Source organism: Ornithorhynchus anatinus, chromosome 1 (genome assembly GCF_004115215.2).
Source record: "Ornithorhynchus anatinus isolate Pmale09 chromosome 1, mOrnAna1.pri.v4, whole genome shotgun sequence".
NCBI classification, from domain to species: Eukaryota; Metazoa; Chordata; class Mammalia; order Monotremata; family Ornithorhynchidae; genus Ornithorhynchus; species Ornithorhynchus anatinus.
In genome coordinates, this window is record NC_041728.1 from 114,409,053 (window position 1) to 114,431,944 (window position 22,892).

At 42.5% G+C, this 22,892-nt stretch overlaps 1 protein-coding gene across 2 annotated transcripts in view; it reads left to right on the forward strand.

Moving 5' to 3' along the window:
* Window positions 1–22,892, forward strand: part of KCNAB1 (potassium voltage-gated channel subfamily A member regulatory beta subunit 1) — a 445,065-nt gene that overhangs the window by 277,331 nt on the left and 144,842 nt on the right. For both annotated transcript variants that reach the window (XM_029070833.2, XM_029070841.2), the window contains exon 2: window positions 19,831–19,874. In XM_029070833.2, the coding sequence (XP_028926666.1) occupies window positions 19,831–19,874 (44 nt within the window). The remainder of the gene's footprint in view (window positions 1–19,830; window positions 19,875–22,892) is intronic.

The window sequence follows — 22,892 nt, forward strand, 5'->3', positions numbered from 1 at the left end:
TTCTCTTTTTACGATTCTGAGATTCTTATGCTCAGCCACTTCGGTTCATATTAGTTTCGTCTTAATTAGGACAGGCGATGTAGTGACATAATCAAACACATATGGTAGATTTATAAAACATTTGGAATGGCTGCTGGCTGCTGATCTTGTGGTATTTACTAGAGTGTATTTATGTGCACATGTAAAAATATTGTGCCAGGCAGCAGGAAGCGCCACTGTGCCTCGAGGCAAAAGAAAAAAAAATATTCTGACTCCTGAAAATTGGCCTGGGTAATCAGAAGCAAACATTTGCATGCATTTTCAAACACCATGAACCTCTTCTGTACTGTGCAAATTGTCAAACCGCCTGTTAACTTTTCCACTGACCGTGGGGGAGACTTTTACTAAACATTTTAAACTCAAGTATAGATTCATGGGGGGGTGGGGGATCTCTGCAACAATTTAGCTCTTTGTCTCTACACAGCCTGAGACACCTTCTGCAATATTCACTGCCTTTTTAGAATGGGCCATTCCTTCATTTGTGACAAATGAAATGAAGATGGTCGTGTTGACTTCATAATTCCCTTCATAAAGCCTTGAAAAACAACTCCCTCCTAGTGCTGTGCTAAGAAACTCGCCCACTCAGTGAATAACAGCCTCCACGCCCAGAAATCCATCATCTTATGAAACAGAAAAAAATGGCAGCACTGATGGTAGCTCTTAAATCTTCTTTCTACAGTCCCCTATTCCCCCTTTGTTTGGTTTCAGTATTCACTGCTCTGGCTGGTATCATCCTACTCAGTCAGAAACCAGACCTATATGTCCTGCTTGACCTCTCTTTCAGCTCCACGTGGTAAGATAACAGTGTTAGTTGTATTTTTATTTTTAATTACAGGGTAGATGTAATGCAAGACACTTCACTTCTCTGAGCCTCAGTTACCTCATATGTAAAATAGGATTATGACTGGGAGCCGCATGTGAGACAGGGACTGTGTCCAACCCAATTTGCTTGTTTCCATCCCAGCACTTAAGAGTGCCTGACACATTGCAAGCATTTAACAAATACCATTATTATTATCCCTTCTAGATTGTGAGCTCATTGTGGACAGGGAATGTGTCTGTTTATTGTTGTACTGTAGTCTCCCAAGCTCTTAGTACAGTGCTCTGCACAGAGTAAGCACTCAATAAATGCGATTGAATGAATAAATGGATGGATGCAATTGGAACAAACACAGTTCTTGTTGCATGTGGGGTTTATAGTCCCCATTTAATCCCTATTTTACAGATGACACAGAAAAATTAAGTATGTCTTCCCCAAGGCACACATAGGCAAGTGTTACATAGGCAAGTGGTTAAGTAGGGATTAAAACCCAGGTTATCTGATTCCTAGTCCTGTTTTCTCTCCACTGGGCCACAATGCTTTCCACCCCCAGGCATATAAAGCCTTCATAGTTGACTCAGGAAGATATTGGTTACTAATTTCATACACTGGCTTTCACCTGCCTATACTTTCCATTATTATATTTCCTGGATGAAAGAGGTGCACTTTTTTGCTTCCCTTTTTTACCCCAAAACAGGTAACTCACCAGGGCTAATGGGTGCTAAGGGGACAGCAACTGCCCAAGAGTTTCCTCACCTTCCAGGAAATGACTATGATGCCTGACCAACAAGCCGGTGAAGAAAATCTTTGATTTCAAAAATAGAATTAGACTTTCTTTAGTTTGTTGTGGGCAGGGAACATGTCTACCAACTTTTTTGTATTGTAATGATGATAAAAATAATTGTGGGCTGAAAGAAGCTCCTGGGTTCTAATTGCAGCTATGCCATTTGTCTACTGGGTGACTTTGGGAAAGTCACTTAACTTTCCTGTACCTCAACTACCTCATCTGTAAAATGGGAATTAAGACTGTGGACCATATCCATCCTGGTTATCTTGTATCTTCCACCAGTGCTCAGTATAGTGCAGCATAGTGCCTGGGACATAGTAAGCACTTAAATACCATAAAAAATGCAAAATAGCTGCACTGGAAAATATCAGAAAACCTGGAAAATAAAAGCTTATGCTGGGGGAGGCTTACCTTAAGAACAATCTCCATTCAGTCAATCAATCAATCATATTTATTGAAGTCTTACTGTGTGCAGAGCACTGTACTGCTCAGGAGAGTACAATATGACAATTAGCAGAAATGTTACCTGTCCACAAGGAGTTTACAGAATAGAAGGGAAGACAGACATTAAAATATATAATGGAAATCAATTAGTGGTATCTATTGAGAGCTCAATATGTGCAGAGCACAATACTAAATGCTTGGGAGAGTATAATGCAACAGAGTTGGTAGATATGATCCTGGCCCACTAGGAATTTACAATCTAGAGGGGAAAACAGATATTAGAATAAATTATGGCTATGTACCTAAGTTCTGTGGGGCTGAGGGTACAGTGAATAAAGACCTCAAATCGAAGTGCAAGGTGATGCGGAAGGGAGAGGGAATTGGAGAAATGAGGACTTAGTTTCCAATTTGCCCTCTTTGAGAGTGCCCCAAGTCAAAAGGAAGAAAATGGTGGAAACTGAAACCAGTGGCAACACTTGCAAGTCACTAGATGTCTCCTCATTTTATGTGGGCCTTTGGGTGAGATTTTTCCCAGCATGGGCAGGGCAACTATGCAGTGTGGGGCCTGCACTGTGAACTCATGGACAAAGTTCACAAACTTTGGTGAAAGGGGAAATGGTTCACTTCAAGCAACTAGTTCTGGCAACAACTAGGCCATCATCATTATCAGTAAGTGGGAGACAAATTTGTGGGTTTTCAATTGGCTCCAAGTGAATGTCAGCTGACTGCTTCATAGATCTGAGAAAGGACTTTGAGGGTTAAAAAGGTACCACTTTCATCTGGCTAGCAGAGGGTGTGTTCCCAGGCCTGATCCTAGCAGTTGGAGTCCTTTTGAATTTAAGATCCTGATGGATACATCATTCTTCTGCCTTAAGCCGTGGGCAGCCAGCAAACAACTTCAGAAGAACCAAGAGTGGATGGCTGAAGGTGTGGTGGCCAACAGATAAGGAATTTATAACTTATATGCAGGGGAGTCAGAGGATCTGGGTTCAATTCCCCCAATAAATGCCATGGACTGGTTGATTGAGGTCCTCAGACCTGTAGGTCTGTGCCCTTTCCTCCAGGCCATGCTGATCACAAGGAGGTAAGGCACATGAAGATTCCCCCCCAGCCCACGACATCTGCTTTGTTTGGGCAACAGCAACAAAAGCAGGCGGCCAGCTTTTCAAAGCCATTCCCAAAGATGGGCCAAATTAAATGTGAAATTATTTTGGAAGATTTTTTTCCTGATTTTTTTAAAAGGTTGCAAGGCAAGGAGAAAGTGATTTTCTCTTTCTTCTCAACCCTTGCCGGGGGAAGTATGTGTAAAGTCAAAGTCTAGTTTGACTTTCTCAAATAAAGAGGAAAGAAAGAAAGAAAAATCTCTTGTGGGTGGAACCTGTTAGGAAGAAATGCAGTAATCATAGTGTTTTATAATCCCCTGAGACCAATATTAAGCACTCCTACTAGAAATCTTATATTTATCTATATATAGAGATAGTGTATTTACATTTTAATTGTAAGGGGCATATTATCTGCTCAAAAAAAAAGGCAGAAACAGTCTCTTTTCAAAGTTCACTTTAGTGTTGCTCTTTCTGAATTTATTCCGTCTGGCCACGAGTAACTTTTTCATAATGGTGTTTGTTAAGTTCTGACCATGTGCCAGGCACTGTACTAAATGGTAGGATAGACACCATGTCATAAGGTTGGACACAGTCCCTGACCCAGAGGGGCTAACCATCAATTCCCATTTTAGAAATAAGGTAACTGAGACACAGAGAAGTTCAGTTGCATAGCAGACACGTGGCAGAGCCAAGATTAGCATCCAGGTCCTCTGACTCCGAATCCCTTGTTATTTCCACTATGCCATGTGACTTCCCTATATTTTCACAGTAAACATTGATTTCTAAACTCATTTATTCATTCAATCATATTTATTGAACACTTACTGTGTGCATAGCACCATATTAAGCCCTACGGGGAGTACCATATAATAGTAAACAGACGCATAAACTCAGTCTAGAGAGGGAGGCAGACATTAATATAAATAAATTACAGATATGTATATAAATGCCTTGGGGCCGGGACAAGGGTTGAATAAAGGGAGCAAGTCAGGATGACGCAGGAGAGAGTGGGAGAAGAGAAAAGGAGGGCTTAGTCAGGGAAGGCCTCTAGGAGGAGATATGCTTTCAACAAGCCTTTGAAAAGCAGGGAGAGTAAGTGTCTGTGGGATAGTCTGTCCAGGTAATCTGAATTGGGCAGAAGGGGTAGATTAAGTTTCTGAAGAGGGCAGCTTCCATTAGAGGGTAAACTCCTCAAGGGCAGGGGCCATCTTTTACATCTATTGTCTTTTCCCAAGAGCCTAGTCCAGTGCTTCATAGATTGATTGCTCTGCATCCAGGAGGTGCTCAAGGAATTGATAGTGGCCACGCGTCCCTAGGATACCAAACTGATTTAGCAGTTAGCGGTCAATCCCCAGTATAATTGGTGTTTCCATTTTGGAGGGGAATTTATATTTAGGTTGAATAAATAATAACGATGAAGAGAAGCAGCTTGGCTTAGTGGATAGAGCACAGACCTGGGAGTCAAAACGTCATGAGTTCTACTCCCAGCTCTGCCATGTGTCTGCTGTGTGACCCTGGACAAGTCACTTCACTTCTCTGGGCCTCAGTTACCTCATTTGTAAAATGGGATTGAGACTGTGTGCACCACATGGGAGAGGAACTGTGTCCAACCTGATGTACTTAGCATGGCTTAGTGGAAAGAGCACAGGCTTGGGAATCAGAAGAAGTGAGTTCTAAACCCTGCTCTGCCACTTGTCTCCTATGTGACCTTGGGCAAGCCACTTAGCTTCTCTGTGCTTCAGTTACCTCATCTGTAAAATGGGAATTTAGACTGTGAGCCCCACCCACATTGAACAACCTGATTACCTTGAATCCTGGTAAACACTGTTAACAAATACCATAATTATTATTATTATTATATTCATTAAGTGTTTACTGTGTCCCAAGAACAATGGTAGACATGAGGTAATTGCACTGAACTGTCTCATATAGGACTCACAATCTAACGGGGAAGGCAAACAGTTGTTTTATCTCCATTCTACAGATGAGGGGACTGAGGCCCACAGAAGTTAAATGGCTTGCTCGAGGTCACACAGCAGGTACAAGTAGCAGAGCCAGGATTAGAACCCAGGTGTCCTGATTGCATGCTCTTTTTATTAGGCCATGGTACCGCTACTCTACTATCCTATAGTAGGCATATTATAGTCCTAGATTCTTTTTCCTCAAAAATCTAATCTTATTTCTGAACAGATGAGGCATTGGTTTGGGGACAGTGGCGAGATGTTTGTGTGCATCATGTGCAATCTTTATTAACTGAACTGGGGGGGAGAATATGAGTTTGCACAGACCCCGTTTTAGCCCAAGACTGACCCTGATCATTAATTAGAATGATCACGGGTACGTTCCCTCCCCTTTTCTTATCAGGGGAACTACAGTATACTTTCCTATAATATTAATAACGATGGTATATGTTAAGCTCTTACTATGTGTCAAGCATTGTTCTAAGCCCTGGAGTAGAAACAAGATAACCAAGTTGGATACAGTCCCTGTCCCACATTGAGCTCACAATCTTAATCTGCATTTTACAAATGAGGTAACTGAGGCCCAGAAAAGTGAAGTGACTTTCCCATAGTCACAAAGCAGACAAATGGCAGAACAGGAATTAGAACTTGGGTCTTTCTGACTCCAAGGCCCGTGCTCCATCCACCAGGCCATGCTGCTTCCCACTAGGTATAGGAAGTAAGGAAGCTGGAATGATTTCAGAGGTTTTTTGCCTCTTGGCTGTAATAAGATGTATGTCAACCTGGGACCGACACAGCATCTAACCTTGGAGAAGCAGCATAGTCTAGTGGAAAGAGCATGGGCCTGGGAGTCAGAAGTTATGGGTTCTGATCTCAGCCCCACCACTTGTCAGCTCCATGACTTTGGGCTAGTCTCTTAACTTCTTTGGGCTTCAGTTACCTCATCTGTAAAATGGGGATTGAGATTGTGAGCCCCACATGGGACAAGGACTCTGTCCAACCTGATCTACTTGTATCCACCCAGCACATAGTTAAGCACTTAAATACCATTAAAAAAAAGTCAGAGGACCTGGGTTCTAATCCTGACTCTGCCAAGTGCTTGCTGTGTAACTTTGGGCAAGTCACTTCATTTCCCTGTACCTCAGTTTCCTCAACTGTAAAATGAGGATTAAATACCTGTTCTCCCTCCCTCTTAGACTGCGAGCCCCATGGGGGACAGGGACTGTGTCTAACCTAATTAATTTATATCTACCACAGGCTTAGAACAGTGTTTGACACATATATCAATCATATTTATTGATCGCTTACTGTATATAGAGCAGTGTACTAAGTGCTTGGGAAACTACAATACAGGTATAAAGGGAGACAATCTCTTCCCACAACGGGCTCACAGTCTAGAGGGAGGAGACAGACAAGAGTACAAATAAACAGACATCAATATAAATAAAATTACAGATATGTACATAAGTGCTGTGGGATGGGGAGATGGGGGAAGAGCAAAGGGAGTGAGTCAGGGTGACACGGAAGGGAGTGGGAGATGAGAAACAGTGGGACTTAGTCTGGGAAGGCCTCTAGGAGGAGATGGGCCTTTAGTAAGGCTTTGAAGGGAGGGAGAGTAATTGTCTGGCAGATTTGAGGAGGGAGGGCATTCCAGGCCAGAGGTAGAACTTGGGCCAGGGGTCAGCAGAGAGACAAGTGATATAGAGGCACAATGAGAAGTTTAGCACCAGAGGAGTTAAATGTGCAGGCTGGGTTGTAGAAGGAGAGAAGTGAGGTGAGGTAGGAAGGGGCAAGATGATGGAGAGCTTTAAAGCTAATAGTGAGGAGTTTTTGTTTGATATGGAGGTGGATAGGGAACCACTGGAGATTTTTGAGGAGGGGGGTGACATGCCCTGAGCATTTCTGTAGAAAGATAATCCAGACAGCACAGTGCAGTATGGACTGGAATGGGGAGAGACAGGAGTTTGGAAGGTCGGAAAGGAGGCTGATGCAATAATTTAGTCGGGATAGGATGAGTTATAGCTACTAACTTTGTAGCAGTTTGGATGGAGAGGAAAGGACAGATCTTGGCAGGAGGATAAACAAGTAGAGATGTCCTGAAGGCAGGGGGAGATATGAGCCTGAATGGAGGGAGAGAGAACAGGGGAGAAGATATAGATTTGGGTGTCATCTGCATAGAGATGATAATGGAAACAGTGGGAGTGAATTCAACCCTTCCCTAAATCCGGTCAGTCTCACCTTCACAACATGGCTAAAATCCACCCTTTCCTCTCCATCCAAACTGCTACCATGTGAATGCAATCACTCATCCTAACTCCCTTAGATTACTGCATCAGCCTCCTTGCTGACCTTCCAGCCTCCTCTCTCTCTCTCCGCTCCAGTCCATACTTCATTCACTCAATCATATTTATTGAGCACTTACTGTGTGCAGAGCACTGTACTAAGCGCTTGGAATGTACAATTTGGCAATGGATAGAGACAATCCCTGCCCATAACGGGCTCACAGTCTAAATGGGGGAGACAGACAACAAAACAAAACAAGTAGTCAGGCATCAATACCATCAAAATAGATAAATAGAATCATAGATAAATACACATCATTAATAGAGTAATAAATAATATATACAAATATGCACAAGTGCTTTGGGGAGTTGAAGGGGAAAGGGAGGGAGTAGAGAGAAGGAGAGGAGGGGCAGAGGGAAAGAATTTGAAGAGGAGAAGAGAGTTAGTCTGCCGGATGTGAGGAGGGAGGGCATTCAGGGTCAATGGTAGGATGTGGTCCAGGGGTCGACAGCGGGATAGATGCAAACAAGGGACAGTGAGGAGGTTAGCGGCAGGGGAGTAGAGTATACGGGGTGGGCTGTAGAAGGAGAGAAGGGAGGTGAGGTAGGAGGGGGCCAGATGAAAAGCCAAGAGTAAGGAGTTTTTTTTTCGTGCAAAGGTTGATAGGTAACCACTGGAGGGTTTCATTCTGTTGTCCAGATCCTTTTTCCACAGAAACATTCAGAACGTCACCTCATTTCTCAAAACAGTCCAGTGGTTTTCCATCCACCTCCACAAACAAAAACTCACCATTGGCTTTAAAGCACTCCAACACCTCGCCTCCTCCTACCTTACCTCACTACTCTCCTTCTACAATCCAGCCCACACACTTAGCACCTCTAATGTTAATTTTCTCATTGTGACCATCTCATGCGCACTGCCAAATCCTAGCCCATGTCCTGCCTTTCGCCTGGAACACCCTCCTTCCTCAAATCCAACTGACAGTAACTCTTCCCTCCTTCAAAGTCTTATTGAAGGCACTTCTCCTCCAAGAGGCCTTCCCAGATTAAGTACTCCCCCCTTTCCTCTTCTGCCACTCTTCTGCATTGTCCTGACTTGCTCCCTTTGTTCTCCTCTCCCACCCCTACAGCACTTATGTACATATCTATAATTTATTTATATTGATGTCTTCCTCCCCAACCCCTGCTCTAGACTATATGCTTGTTGTGGGCAGGGAATGTGTCTGTTTATTGTTGTATTGTAGTCTCCCAAGTGCTTAGTACAGTGCTTTGCACACAGTAAGCACTCAGTAAATGAGATTGAATGAACGAATGAATAAAAGGGACTAGGTCCCAACTGATTAGCCTATATCTACTCCAGTGCTTAATGCAGTGTCTGGCACATAGCAAGCATTTAACAAATGAAGCAGCATGGCTTAGTGGAAAGAGCACGGGCAGGGGAGTCAGAGGTCATGGGTTCTAATCCCAACTCCTCCACTTGTCAGCTGTGTGACTTTGGGCAAGTCAGTTAACTTCTCTGGGCCTCAGTTCCCTCACCTGTAAAATGCAGATTAGGACTGTAAGCCCCATGTGGGACAACCTGATTACCTTGGATCTACCCCAGCACTTAGTGCATGGCACATAGTAAGTGCTTAATAAAATACCATCATCATCAAATACCATAAGAAGAGGCCAACAACTTGATCCTGCATCTCCTCCTTAGTGTTGGGTAGGTGATCTTCAATCATATTTTTTGAGTGCTTACTGAGTTCAGAGCACTGTATTAAGTGCTTGAATGCTGGAGGAACCATAGCCACTGACAATGTTAAATCCAGTGGTTTATTCAAGGTCAAACACATATCAAAAGTGGAACTCAACGAGTTAGCTTTTCTATCCCTAACAAGAAAACATCAGCCAAGACCTAGCCAGTGATGATGTAATTTGTCTAGTAGCTGGAAATCATTAATCCTGCCTTGTTTGTAAATACTAGTGGCGATATTAATTGACTGAAATTAATTGCTTTAATTTTGGGGGATGGAGTAACACGAGAGCATAAGAAAATTTTACTTTACAGAGGCTCCAAAGCTGGTTACGGTGCCCCAGTGGTAATTAATTTTAAATGCCAGGAGCCAATTTTTGCACTGTTGGATTGGATCCCTGTCAACTCACTGCTGGGAGTGCAGCAGCCCGTTCTCCGTTTTCCGCAGGCAGAAGGAAAACGAAGACAGACCGGGAACAGAGCGGAGCAGTCAGTCAGTCAGTCAGATAATCATATTTATTGAGCTCTTATGGTGTGCGGGCCACTGGACTAAGCACTTAAAAGATTGCCATTCTGTGGTTCACTGGAAAAGCAAAAAGTTGCTTCTTGGAGATTTATCCGAAAGAACTATTGCCCCAGGGAAAAATCTATTTGGAAATCCCAAAGAAACCAACTCTCAATTAAAAATAAACAAGGTCCCCCAAGGAAATACACACCCCTTTCCCTTTCCCATTTATCCTTCCCTTCTCTCCCTCTCCTTCCGCATCCCTTGCTACCCCTGACACCACCTGCCAAAACTCCAGATGATGAAATCTTGGAGCCTTAGTTGGAAGTACAATACTAATACTTCATGCAGGCACAAAGAGCACTGTTGGGTTACTTTTGCATCCAGGCTTAAAATTCATTATATTAGGCTAGGATATTCTAAAGTCCTGGTGATTTGCTTCTGGGCTAGGTCAGGGTTATTTCTCTCTTCCCTGACTTGTCATTGCTAAATATTCTTTTTTCCTTAATTCTAAAAAAAAAAAAAGACAGTTGACCCCTGAGGAAGAGAAACCTCTCTCTGGACCCCTGTTTCGATTCAAATCGATAAAATGTCTGAAGCTTTTTATTTTGAGTAGTAAATGAACTAAATTTAGTGGAGAAGTTTCAAGATACAGCTTTTTAAATTTCAAATATCTCTTTTTCTGGGGCTTGCATTTGTGACTATCATCCGCGATCTGTTCTCATGGAGAACAAAACTATCACTCTAATAATCACTGATTATCAGAATACTTGACTACTGCACCCTCCTCCTCACTGACCTCCCTGCCTCCTGTCTCTCTCCACTTTAGTCCTTACCACTTGGCTATCCAGATTTTTTTTCTGGAAAAAAAATATATACATCTTCACCTCCTGCCCCTCCTTCAAAAACCTCCAATGGTTGCCCATCCACCTGGCATCAAAAGAAACTTCTTACCATCAGCTTTAAGCTTTACGACATTAATAATAACAATTCTAACATTGGTATTCGTTAAGTGATTACTATATTCCAGGCACTGTACTAATAGCTGGGGTGGATACAAGCAAACCAGGTTGGACACAGTCCCTGTCCCATGTGGAGGTCACGATCTCAATCCCTGTTTTACAAATGAGGTAGCTGAGGCCCAGAGAAGTGAAGTGACTTGCCCAAGGTCACACCAGATGTGGCAGAGCTGGGATTAGAACCCATGATCTTCTGACTCCCAGAGCAGTGCTCTATCCATTACTCCATAGTGCTCCTCAATTTGCACTCCGGCTCCCTCTTTCCCTCCCTTTCTCTGATTTCCTACTACAACCCGCTCCATACGCTTCATTCTTCTAAGACCAGTATCCACACTGTACCTCGATCTTTTCTATCTCTCTGCTGACCTCTTTCCTGTGTCCTCCCTCTGGCCTGGGACTACCTCTCCCTTCACATACTAGAGAACATCACTCTCTCCACCTTCAGTACCCACTTAAAATCATAATTCCTCCAAGAGGCCTTTCCTAAGCCCTTATTTCCCCTTTTCACTCTCCATTCTGCAGTGCCTACACAATTGAAAAAAAAAATACGGCATTTGTTAAGTGATTACTATGTGCCAGGAACTGTTCTAAGTGCTGGAGTATATATAAAGTAGTCAGGTTGGACACGGTCCCTGTCCCACAGGGGCCTCCCAGTCTTAATCCCCATTTTATAGATGAGGTAACCGAGGCCCAGATAATTTAAGTTACTTGCCCAAGGTCACAAAGCAGATAAGTGGTGGAACCAGAACTAGAACCTGCATACTTGAGTCTGTAACCCTAAGTACTTGATATTTATCCCACCCCCAGCCCAACCAAACTGGTGTACATATCTTTATACTCAGACATTTCCTCTATGTGTATATTTAAGTATCTGACTGTTAAGCTCCATGTGGGCTGGGATCTAAGTACTTAGTAGCACTTAGTAGAGTGTTCTGCACATAGTAAGCCCTCAATAAATACTACTGAATGAATGAAAGAATCCTGCCTCTGGCCTGGAACTCCCTCTCCTCTTCCCATCTGACAGACCATCACTCTTCCGACATTCAAAACCATTTAAAAATCACATCTCCTCCCAAAGCCCTTCCCATCTAAGTCCTCATTTCCCCTACTCCCTTTCCCTGACACTTGACTTTGTAACTTCCTCTCCCTTTTGCATCACCCTTGCACTTGCATTTGGACCTTTTATTCACCCCACCATCGGTCCCTCAGTATTTATGTACATATCTGTAATTTATTTTATTGCTTGTGTCCCTCTCTGGACTGTAAACTCCTTGTGGGCAGTGACCATATCTGCCACTTGTTATATTGTACACTCCCAAGCACTTAGTACAGTGCTCTGCACACAGCAAGTACTCAATAAATTTTTGATTTATTGATCCCCATATGTATCATAGAGCAAAAAGAGGCCCCAAGAGTACCAATCTCCTGTTTCCAAGCAGAGGAATGACAAAGCAATCTTTATACAGTTATCAGATCCTTTCATGATCTCCAGAATCTATGTAATCTCTAACAAATGCTCACAGGGCCAGAGCCAAACAAAACTTCCATTAATAGAGCTACATATCAAGCCTCCTCTTGAATATATAATGTCAGCACAATGACCTGATTTCTAGGGAGCAACTTGGGTTTTTCCATCAGCCCACAAGCCTTTCCCACAGCCTGGTTGTGTGGCATCAGGGCAGTCCCCAATGTCCAGGTTGCAACAGTGGGAGAAGAGAAAGAAGAACAAGGCGGTCACAGTCTCTTGGCATCAGCTGCAAATCATGCCTACCCTGGACCAGTTGGGAAACATGCATCATTATGGTGGTATTTGTCAAGTGCTTAGTATGTGCCTAGTAGTGAACCAAACACAAGTTAGACACAGTCCCTGTCCTTGGATGGAGGATGAGGGGGAGCATGGATATTGAATTCCCATTTTTACGGATGAGAAGACTGAGGCACTGAAATGTTAAGTGACTTGCCCATAGTCATATTACAGGCAGGTGTGATTAGAACCGGGGTCCTCTGACTTCTATTCCTATGAGAAAGTATTCTCACAAGATTTATTATTCTGCCTGCAGAAGCCCAGCCTAAGGCTCTCTGGCAGTACCATACAAGATGGTCACAAATGAATGAATGAACAATCAATGGCATTTATTGATCAAGTACTATGTGCAGAGCACTGTCAAAGCACTTGGTAGAGTACAACAGAATTAGCAGACATGTTCCCTGCTCAGAATGAGCTTACAGCCTAGAGGGGAAGACATTAATATGAATAAATACATAATTTTATTGTCATATTCTAGTTCCCAAGTCGCTTTCACTAGGCTGAAATTAAGGCTGATAATATTGGCAGCATTAAGAAACAGAGTTTTTTTGAAATTAAAAATATATATATGCACATATATATTGTCCCCTCTACAGGGCAATGTAAGGAATATCTGCTAGGGGCTTGGGTGAGAAGAACAAGGAAGCCAATGATTTTCCTTCTGGCTTACAAACCCCAGCAAACTCCTCTAATGATTCATGGGGAGAGGATAAGCTGATATGATGCACAATGCCAAGTAACCCTGGGAGCCATTTTGAGTCGTTTCTTTTTGGGAAGAGCAGAGCACAGGATAAAGAGAATCCCATCCAGCGGTCTCCTCTGCTGCCAGCACAAGATCTCCCATCACCAGTAAGGAGCAGGAAAGTGGACTTTTTTAGGCTTGGTTGAAAAGTGACCTCTCAAGGGCATTACAAGAGCAAATGCCGAATCTTGCAGCAGGAATTTACTATGGATGCAGAATTCAAGAATGTATGTAGGCCCATTCCTCAGTTTCCTGCCACGATGCTGACTTAGCAATCAGAGGAGGAAAGTACACGCATCGCCCAAAGTAAATGAAATTGGAAAGATGTGGAGTGTGAAACTTCTACTTGGACCCCTTTCATTTTTATTTTGCCTTTGCAAACATCACAGATCATTCCTATGATGACTGATAATGGTTCTCATTCTCAAGTGGCAGAGAGAGTAAGTAAATGACTTTCAAGGGATGCTGCCTTTTTCAAATGTGGTTAAATGGTGACAAAATCATTCATTCATTCACTCAGTCACCCCTATGTATCAAAAATCTACTCTGTGCTGAGTTCCTACTGGCTACTTTAGAGAGTTGCAATGGAACTGTATAATGGAGTAAGCAAACACTGATTGAGTGCCTACTCAAGGCAGAACACTATACTGAATGCTTAGGGGAGTACAACAGGGTTAGGAGACATGGTAGTCCCTTTCCTCAAGGAGTTTACACTCTAGTAAGGGAGACAGACACTGAAATAATTTACAAATAGGAGGAACAAGAAGAAAGGGGTAGGTAAGTGAGTTAAACTGGATATCTGCACATCCTTACTTCAACCAACTGTATCCTTTGGTCCCAGGAGCCGTGGTTTATTCATTCAGTCATATTTATTGAATGCTTACTGTCTGCAAAGCACTGTACTAAGTGCTTGGGAGAGTGAGTACAATATAACAATAAACAGACCCATTCCCTGCCCACAGCAAGATTACAGTCTCACTGGTGCTAGGTGTGAAACTGGTAAGGTCAGCTGTGTTGAGTGCATAGTGGATAGAGAATGGGCCTGGGAGTCAGAAGGTCATGGGTTCTATTCCCAGCTCCACCACTTGTCTGCTTTGTGGCCTTGGGCAATTCACTTCTCTGTGCCTCAGTTACTCATGTACAAAATGGGGATTGAGACTGTGAGCCCCACATGGAACAGGGACTGTGTCCACCTCAGGGCTTAGTACAGAGCCTGGCACATAGTAAGCATTTCACAAACACCATCATCATCATTATGAAAAAGCATCAGCTGCCACCAAAGTACCCAGGGTGAGTTACGGCCATGGTCTGTCCTAAAGCCTCCCCACTTTTCTTCCTTCACTTTCCTCATCCGGCTCTGGTCCCTCACTGCCCTTGCGGCTTTGGGAGAGTTGGGGAAGAGAGGTTGCCAGCTGGGAAAGTGGAATGGCAGTGGCTTCTGGCATTAAGGTAAAAGTTAAAAATGGAAAAATGAAAGAGGAGAGTCTGGTTATATAAGCTAGGAGAGCCCACTGAGGTATGAGGGGTTGGAATGGTGAAACAAGGAGTTGTCAGTGGGGTCTGAGCTAAGTTTTATTATAAAATAGAAGTGCTATTGTGAGGAGGGCTGGGGAAACAGGAGGGAGGAAGGAGTTCAGATTAGTTCTGGAATGCATCCTAATTCATTATAGATAGGTCTGTGGGAAAAAGTACTCCAGGATGCAATCACATTTTTAAAGAAAGTAATCTGGTTGTAAAGTAGGTTACTCCTCCTAATTATAAAATCCTTCCCTAAAACTTTTCACTCTTTCCCTAATGTAGTCTTCAGCTGGAGAAGCCTTCATCTTTAGTACCACTCCTCGCAAGCACTGTGGCATGCTCCTCTGCGTCATGAGTAAAAAAAAAAAATGCCCACCCCTTCTCCAATGCTGAAGCAGTGGGGTCTAGTCTAGTTGATAGAGTACGGGCCTGGAAGTCAGATGACCTGGGTCTAATCCTGGCTCCACTTTGTTCTGTGATCTTGAACAAGTCACTTAACTTGTTTGTGCTACAGTTTCCTCATCTATAAAATGGGGGTTAAGATTTATGAGCCCCATGTGGGACATGGACTGTGTCTAACCTGATTAACTCATATCTACCCCAGGACTTAGTATAGTGCTTGACAGACAGTAAGTGCTTAATAAATCCTATTAAAAAATATATATCTTCCTCAGAAACAATCTGCTCAGCCACAAAAACTCATGGTTAATATGACAAATGTGTATCAGACGCACCATAGGAAAATGGAAATACTTGTACAAACTAGTGAAATCTAGCACTGACCTATCAAAAAGTCAATCAATCACTGGTATTTATTGGACACTTCCTATGTGCAGATCACTGTACTAATTCTTAGGGGAGAACAGTAGAGTTGACAGACACAATCCCTGGCCTCAGGGAGTTTACACTCTAGTGTTCCCAAGTTTACAGTATCCTCAATTGTACCTGATTTATTAGGGGTGGGGGGGATTTGCTACTATTGCTTATAGTCGCTATTTAACACAGGGAGGCTGAAAAAACAAACAATACCTTGAGATTATAAAAATGGGACTGACAGACAGGGAGGAAACAGTGAAAATATTGCTGATCAAAGCACTAATATTGTAATCAATTTTTCTGCTTAGGTTCTTCTCCTGAGTTCCCAGGACTGAGCCTCTTTTGTTGTTCCTAATTGGAGATTCCTTAATCCTTACTTAATTGCAGACTTGTTCTGGAGAGCTTTGGGTTGCAAATGAATTTTTCTAACAAAAAAAATATGGTTAAACCATGCTTGCCCTGTTTAGCCATATTCTCACTTTATGATACCTATCTTCCTAAAGAAAATGTTAATAATAAACTTAGGTTCAGACTACCATCCTAATATGGTGCAGATCCACTGATTGCTGCTGAGATCCAGAGATAGCTAATAAAGAAAAGGAGTGCAGTGCATGTTTGCCTCCCCTGTCCGGTTTTGTAAGGCGATCCAGATATTCATTAGCCATCTCACTTGTTGCTGTTCATTCAAGCATATCGTATGGGGCTTTCCAGCTTCAAGTCACCATGTTTTCCTCAAGGAGGGCAAACCCAAAGACCAAAACCCAAAGAAAGTCAGTAAGATGCAAAGAGAAAGACGGGGGTAATGCAGAAGCAGAGACAGATGCTTACAAGGAGACAAAGAGATGGAGACCGACCAAGAAGGGAAGAAAAAGAGAGGCAGAGAAAGGCAAAGGGAGGGAGAAATGACAGAACACTTGCAAACCTATACACACATACACACACATACTCAAACTCAAAGATGTACAAGCATCCAGCCCCTGCTCTGTTATTGCCCCTGACTTATCAGCCCCTGGCTCGTCAGCCCCCAACAGATACTTATTCTGTGATCCTGATGAGAGTCAGAGACTATGTGCAACCTGATTATCTTGCATCTAGCCTCAGGATTTAGCTCAGTGCTTGGCACATAGTAAGCACTTAGATAGCCCCACTATAGTTTCTGCTGCATTGGCTGTGGATGATTTCCTGGAGGTTTCATTCACGATTGTCTTGAGGCAGTTCAGGTCTCATCAGAAACCTCTGGAAAACTACTTACCTTTGCTTTTGTTGCCAATTCACCCATCATTTCCCTACAGGTGAATTTGATTTCCCTACACCCCACAGAGGATGGATGGTCAGATTCATCTTTTGGGCACACATTTTGATGAAATGAGGTGTTCTCCTTCCCATGGTAATCTGAACCCAGGTTTATTATTATTAACATTTTCCTTAGGAAGAAATGTACACATACTGAAAGAACTCATATACTCAAAGGAGAACACCTCATTTCATATATATATCAGGTTGCCCCATGTGGGGCTCATAATCTTAATCCCCATTTTATAGATGAAGTAACTGAGGCACAGAGAAATTAATTGGTTGGCCCAAGGTCACACAGCAGACAAGTGCCGGAGCCAGGATTAAAACCCATGCCATCTGACTCCCAAACCCCTGTTCTTTCCACTAAGCCATGCTGCTTCTCTAAATTTTCCTGATCATATATAGGCCTGCTAGTTTCCAAATGATCCAGGCTTCTAATGATTCATTATTATTATTATTATTATTAATACTGATTAATGGTCCCTCATAGGAAAATACTCTTATCATCCATAGTCACCTTCAGGCTTGTCAAAACAGACATAACAGGTGTAAGCAACAAAGGCAGAAAGAGTTTGAAAAGTATTGGGTACAACTTTTCATACTCTAAATGCCAGAAATTTGGATAGCTATTCCCTGATGAGAAGGGAATCTCTGTAAAGTATAATTTAGTTGTATCCAGGCAGTTATCAGGAAGACAAGATCTTAAAATAGGGTCAAACTGAATTCAAGTCCAATCAAGCAATCAACCGATCAGTAATATGGCCATGAGAAAAGAGCTCGGACCTGGGAAGTCAGGAGACCTCAGTTCTAGCCTCAGTCCTGCCACTTAGCTGCTGTGTGACCTTGGGCAAGTCACTTAACTTCTAGTTTATGAGCCCTCTGTTGGGTAGGGATTGTCTCTATATGTTGTCAAATTGTAGTTTCCAAGCACTTAGTACAGTGCTCTGGCCATAGTATGTGCTCAATAAATATGACTGAATTAATAAACTTTTCTGTGCCTCAGTTTCCTCATTTATAAAAAAGAAAGAAGGATATGCCTGTTCTCCATTTCTTGAGAGTCCCATGTGGTACAGGGACTGTCTCCAACCTGATTATCTTGTACCTACTCCAGAACTTAGAACAGTTCTTGGCACAGAGTGAGCACTTAATACCATGATTAGTAGTAATGGGTGTACAAATCACTGTGTTGAACAACCAATTTACGGCAGGCAGACCATTGTCTTAAAGGCTTGGGAGAGTGCAGTAGAGTTAGTAGACATGGTCCCTACCCTAAGGAGTTGGCATTCTAGTCAGGGGTACAAAACACTGAAATTATTTACACATAGGAGGAATGAGAAAAAGGGAAATAGTTACCTGAGTTAGTCCTTAAGTTATAGAGTGCCTAAGATCAGTACAGAAGTGCTTCAAGAGGTTCTAGTACTTCAGTGCTTGCACAATTCTGAACTATGTAACAGGCAGTTGGGAGATGGAAACGGGAGATTCAAAATTAATCCAGAAAAAGATGAGACTTCAAAAGGGCTTTGGAGATGGGGAGAGCAGTGGTCTATTGGATTTGAAAGGGAAGGGAGTTCTAGGCAGATGGAAAGGGTGGGCAAGGGGTTAGAAGAGGAAGAGACAAAAATGAGGCACAAGAGGAGGTTGAGAGAAGAAAAGCATGGGAACTGGGGTATGATGTGAAATGGGAATGGATGGGTAAAAATAGTCAGTTAATAGTTCAAGAGTTTCTGCTTTGGTAGAGGTCCAGAGCTGGAAACTCTGACTTGAGTTCTTCATGCACTTTTCATTCTCATTTCCTTGTAAGGGTGCATATTGTGGAGTGTGCCCCATACACTGTGCATTTTTTTTTAAAAGAGTTTATTTTTACTAACAGTTTGATTTTTTCCCTTGAAAGTTACCCACAGCGGCTGAAAGCAGAAATGTGTTAATCTAATCTAATATGTGCAGCCAGAAAGCAAGCAATTTAAACACGACAGTGTGAGCCAGTTGCTTGAGGTTCCCAATATCCTTTTGCTTCTAAAGGAACATCAATAAACACTGGGGTTCAATTCAAGCTCAACTAACTGACACCTGGTTTCAATTCTTTCATCTAGTGTTTTTTAACTGAAAAAGATGAGATTTCTCCTCCAGAAAAGCCTTGGAAATTGCATAATATTTGTGACATTGACTTCACCAATTCACACCACAATTATAACTACACCAGCACAGGTCCAACAACCAAAAACCTTTCAGAGCTAAAAAAAAAAAATAGTTCTGAGAATCTCCTGAAGTGGTGAACATTTCAATCCCTCTCCTAAAAATTCTATTTTATTTTCACTCTGATTTAAGACGAAAGATTTCTAAACTGTAAAAATGGCCCTATGCCCCACATGAAGGGCAGACATTTGGGAAGCATCACAGCTTAGTGCATAGAGCATAGGCTTCAGAGTCAGAAGGTCATGGATTCTAATCCCAGCTCTGCCACTTGTCTGCTGCATGGTCTTGGGCCAGTCACTTCACTTCTCTGTGCCTCAGTTACTTCATCTGTAAAATAGAGATTAAGGCTGTGAGTCCTATGCGGGACAGGGACTATGTCCAAGCTTATTTGCTTGTATCTGCCCCAACTTCTAGTATAGTGTCTGGCACATAGTAAGCAGTTAAATAACATAACTATTATTCTAATTTTAGGTTTGGCATCATTTTACTTAATCTGGGACCTAATTATTTTTAACGGGACCAGATGCTAACAATGAGAACCACAGAGGCTCCTGTGAAATCTCATTCACTGCTGAGTTGTCTCTTACTAACTTATAGCCAAGAGGCAAAATTTAGAGGTACATGTCAACAACATTTTTCGATCCTTGTAAAGAATTGGTTTGGGCTAATCTTGGTATTCTCAGTTGACTATTTTCCTAGTATAATAATTCAGTGAATTTCATTTGGAAATGTGTTTACTAAGTCTTTTTCTTCGTTCTAGGAATCTTGGAAAATCAGGACTCAGAGTCTCTTGCTTGGGTCTTGGTAAGTACTTTGTGTTTGTTTAAATGTAGCTGGATGTGTGGCTCTCTGTTCTTCAATATTCATCAAAAACAAGACTTTAGAAAATTGCTTATTGGAAAATTTTCATTCACCTATGAAAACTAAATTCTTAAAAGGTTTGCCAACAGTAAAGAAAGAGATAAAAACAGACTTACTGAATAAATACTTGCTGCAAATTACAGGTAGGAAAAGGAAGTGAGTATAGCCATTGGGTCAGCCACACAAAGTCAATAGTCACAAGAGTCCATAAGAAAAAGCAAATTGACAACCTTCCCTGAAGATACCAAGCAAATAAGCTCCATTCAGCCTACTCCTTCTCTGGTGCAGTGCTGCATGTGAATGACGTCTTTATTCCTCTCCGCATACCTCCGGCTCCAGGAACACCCCAGAAACATCCAAAGCAGGTTTGATTCAGAAAGTCTCATGAGCCCTGAATTCTGGGTTTCTGCACATCTGAAAACTTGTGATAAGGCTTGGAGAGAAACTGGGAAGAAAGCCACAAGTTCACCCAGCTCCCTGGGTTCATGCAGAACTAAGTCACCCAGCTTTACAGTTTTTCTTTAGAACTAAGTTTTGAGTTGGCTCTGTGAGCCAGCGAAGAAGAGAAATTGAGTAAAAGGATTTCATCCATCTTAGGGAATTTTATCTATCTAGGCACCCGATCCCAGGGTGCAGTGCAGACACAATCTCTTAGATTGTGAGCCCCCTCTCCACCACCCACCGAGGGTCAGAGACAATATCTAAATCTCACCTGTGTATTCGTTCCCAGCAATTACTATAGTGCTGTGCACCCAGTAAACTGTTGAAAAATATTATTAGTAATACTACTACTAGTCTTACTATTTACTACTACTATTACTCCACATCACTGTTCTAGACATGGAGGACTAGCTCCTTCCTCTTTATATTCCAGTCAGGTTGGAGTTTCAGGAAAGAAGAATTAAAAGCATTAAGGTCATCAAGAAGGGAAGCAGCATGGCTTAATGGTTAGAGCATGGGCCTGGGCATTAAAAGGATGTGGGTTTTACTCACGGCTCTATCACTTCTCTGCTGGGTGGCCTTGTTTTTTGTGGGGTTTTTTCCCCTGGAAGGCAGGGCCAGTAATCCAATCAATCAATCAACCGGTAGTATTTAATGAACACTTACTATGTGCAGAACACTGTACTAAATGCTTGGGAAAGCACAATGTAACAGAGTTGGTACACATAATCCCTGTCAATAAGGTGCTTACAGACATTAAAGAGGATTAGGGATAGGGGAAATAGAGTATGAGAATATTTGTTAAGTATTGTGGGGCAGGAGTGAATATTAAAGTGCTTAAGTGCTTTATCTACTAGGCTTTCTCACTGCTTATTGAAGCACACCTGACCTGCTAAGGATGCTTGGGGCCCAAAGGGAAAGAGCCCAGATCAACTGAATGATTAGCTGTATGGACATGCTTCTTTCTGTGGGAGCAAGTCCCCTGATACCAGCTGCTTCATCACATAAATTGCTCTGGGAATGTTTTGATGGCTTCTAGCTCGCTGGGCTAAAAGCAGCATCAGAAAGAAGTCTTTGAGACAGTCATTCAGGAACTGCTATATGCAGACAATTGTGCTCCTGAGGTGTACTCACAAGAAGACATGCCAACGATTACAAATTGCTTTGCAGACTCGGCACAGTGCAAAGAACCAGCAATGAAAGGGCAAGAAAATCGAAGTTAGGTGCCAATAAACAACCCCTCAGCAACTATGGCTGCAAGAAGAAAAGGGAGGAAGGGGGTATAGGGTAGCAGAGTTGGGGGTGACAGCGTTGTCTGGATGGTTGTGGGGAACCCACTGATAGCCTTAGGTGAGGGGGTGGCTAAAAGATATTTGCCTGAGAAAACTATCCCTTCTCCCCAGTCATTAAAATGACCCTGTCTGCTCTTTATAAACTTTCCCCTTTCCACTTCCCTCTCAATGACATTGGGTTAGCTATACAGGAATGCTTCAATAAGCAGTGAGAAAGCTCAGAAGATAGAGCACTTAACACTCCTGCCCCACAGTACTTACAAAATATTCTCATACTCGATTATTTCTTCTATCTCTAATCCTCTTTAATGTCTGTAAGAACTTTATGGGCAGAGATTATATCTACCAACTCTGTTACATTGTGCTTTCTCATGCATTTAGTACAGTGTTCTGCACATAGTAAGTGTTCATTCAATATCACTGGTTGATTGATTGATTACTGGCCCTGCCCTCCAGGGGGAAAAAAAAAACCAGAACAAAAAACCTCTCTGTTGCTTTTTCAATGCAAGAACAGGTGTTGGGGTTGAAGATGAACTATTAGATGTTTTGGGAGATATAATGGAGAAATCGGGATCCTGGAGTGGAAGACCCAAGTCACATATTAAAATCTCCTGGGCTGTTATAAAATGGGGCGTTCCATGTCATTGTGCCAGGGCCTGGGCCAGGCATTTCTGTGTCCTTGCAAGGCAGTACTTCAGTTTCTATTACTCCTCCTATAAAATCTAACTTCCACCAGACTCACTTCAAAACCTTCCCATCCCCAGTGCCTTTGTACATGTTCTTCAACAGATGGATAGACTCTTAAGGAGGAACAGGGGTCCCATTTGAGTAAAGGAAACCAGTGACTGGGGAAACCAATCTTTCGAGAAGCGGTGTGGCCTAATGGGAAGAGAAAAGCCTAGGCGATAAAGCACTTAAGCACTTTGCTATTCACTCCAGCCCCACCATACTTATTGGGGGAATCAGACCACTTGACTTCTGATCCTGGCTCTGTCACTTGTCTGATGTGGGATCTTGAGCAAGTCACTTAACTTCTCTGTGCTTCAGTTTCCTTATCTATAAAATGGAGACTAAATACCTGTCCTTCTTACATGAATTACTAATGATGTGAAATAGGGAGTGTGTCTGACCCGATAATCTTCTACCCTCAGGGTCTGGCACATAGTAAGTGTTTAACAAATATTATTATTACTGTTATTATTAGACAATTTGCAGACAGATAACAGGT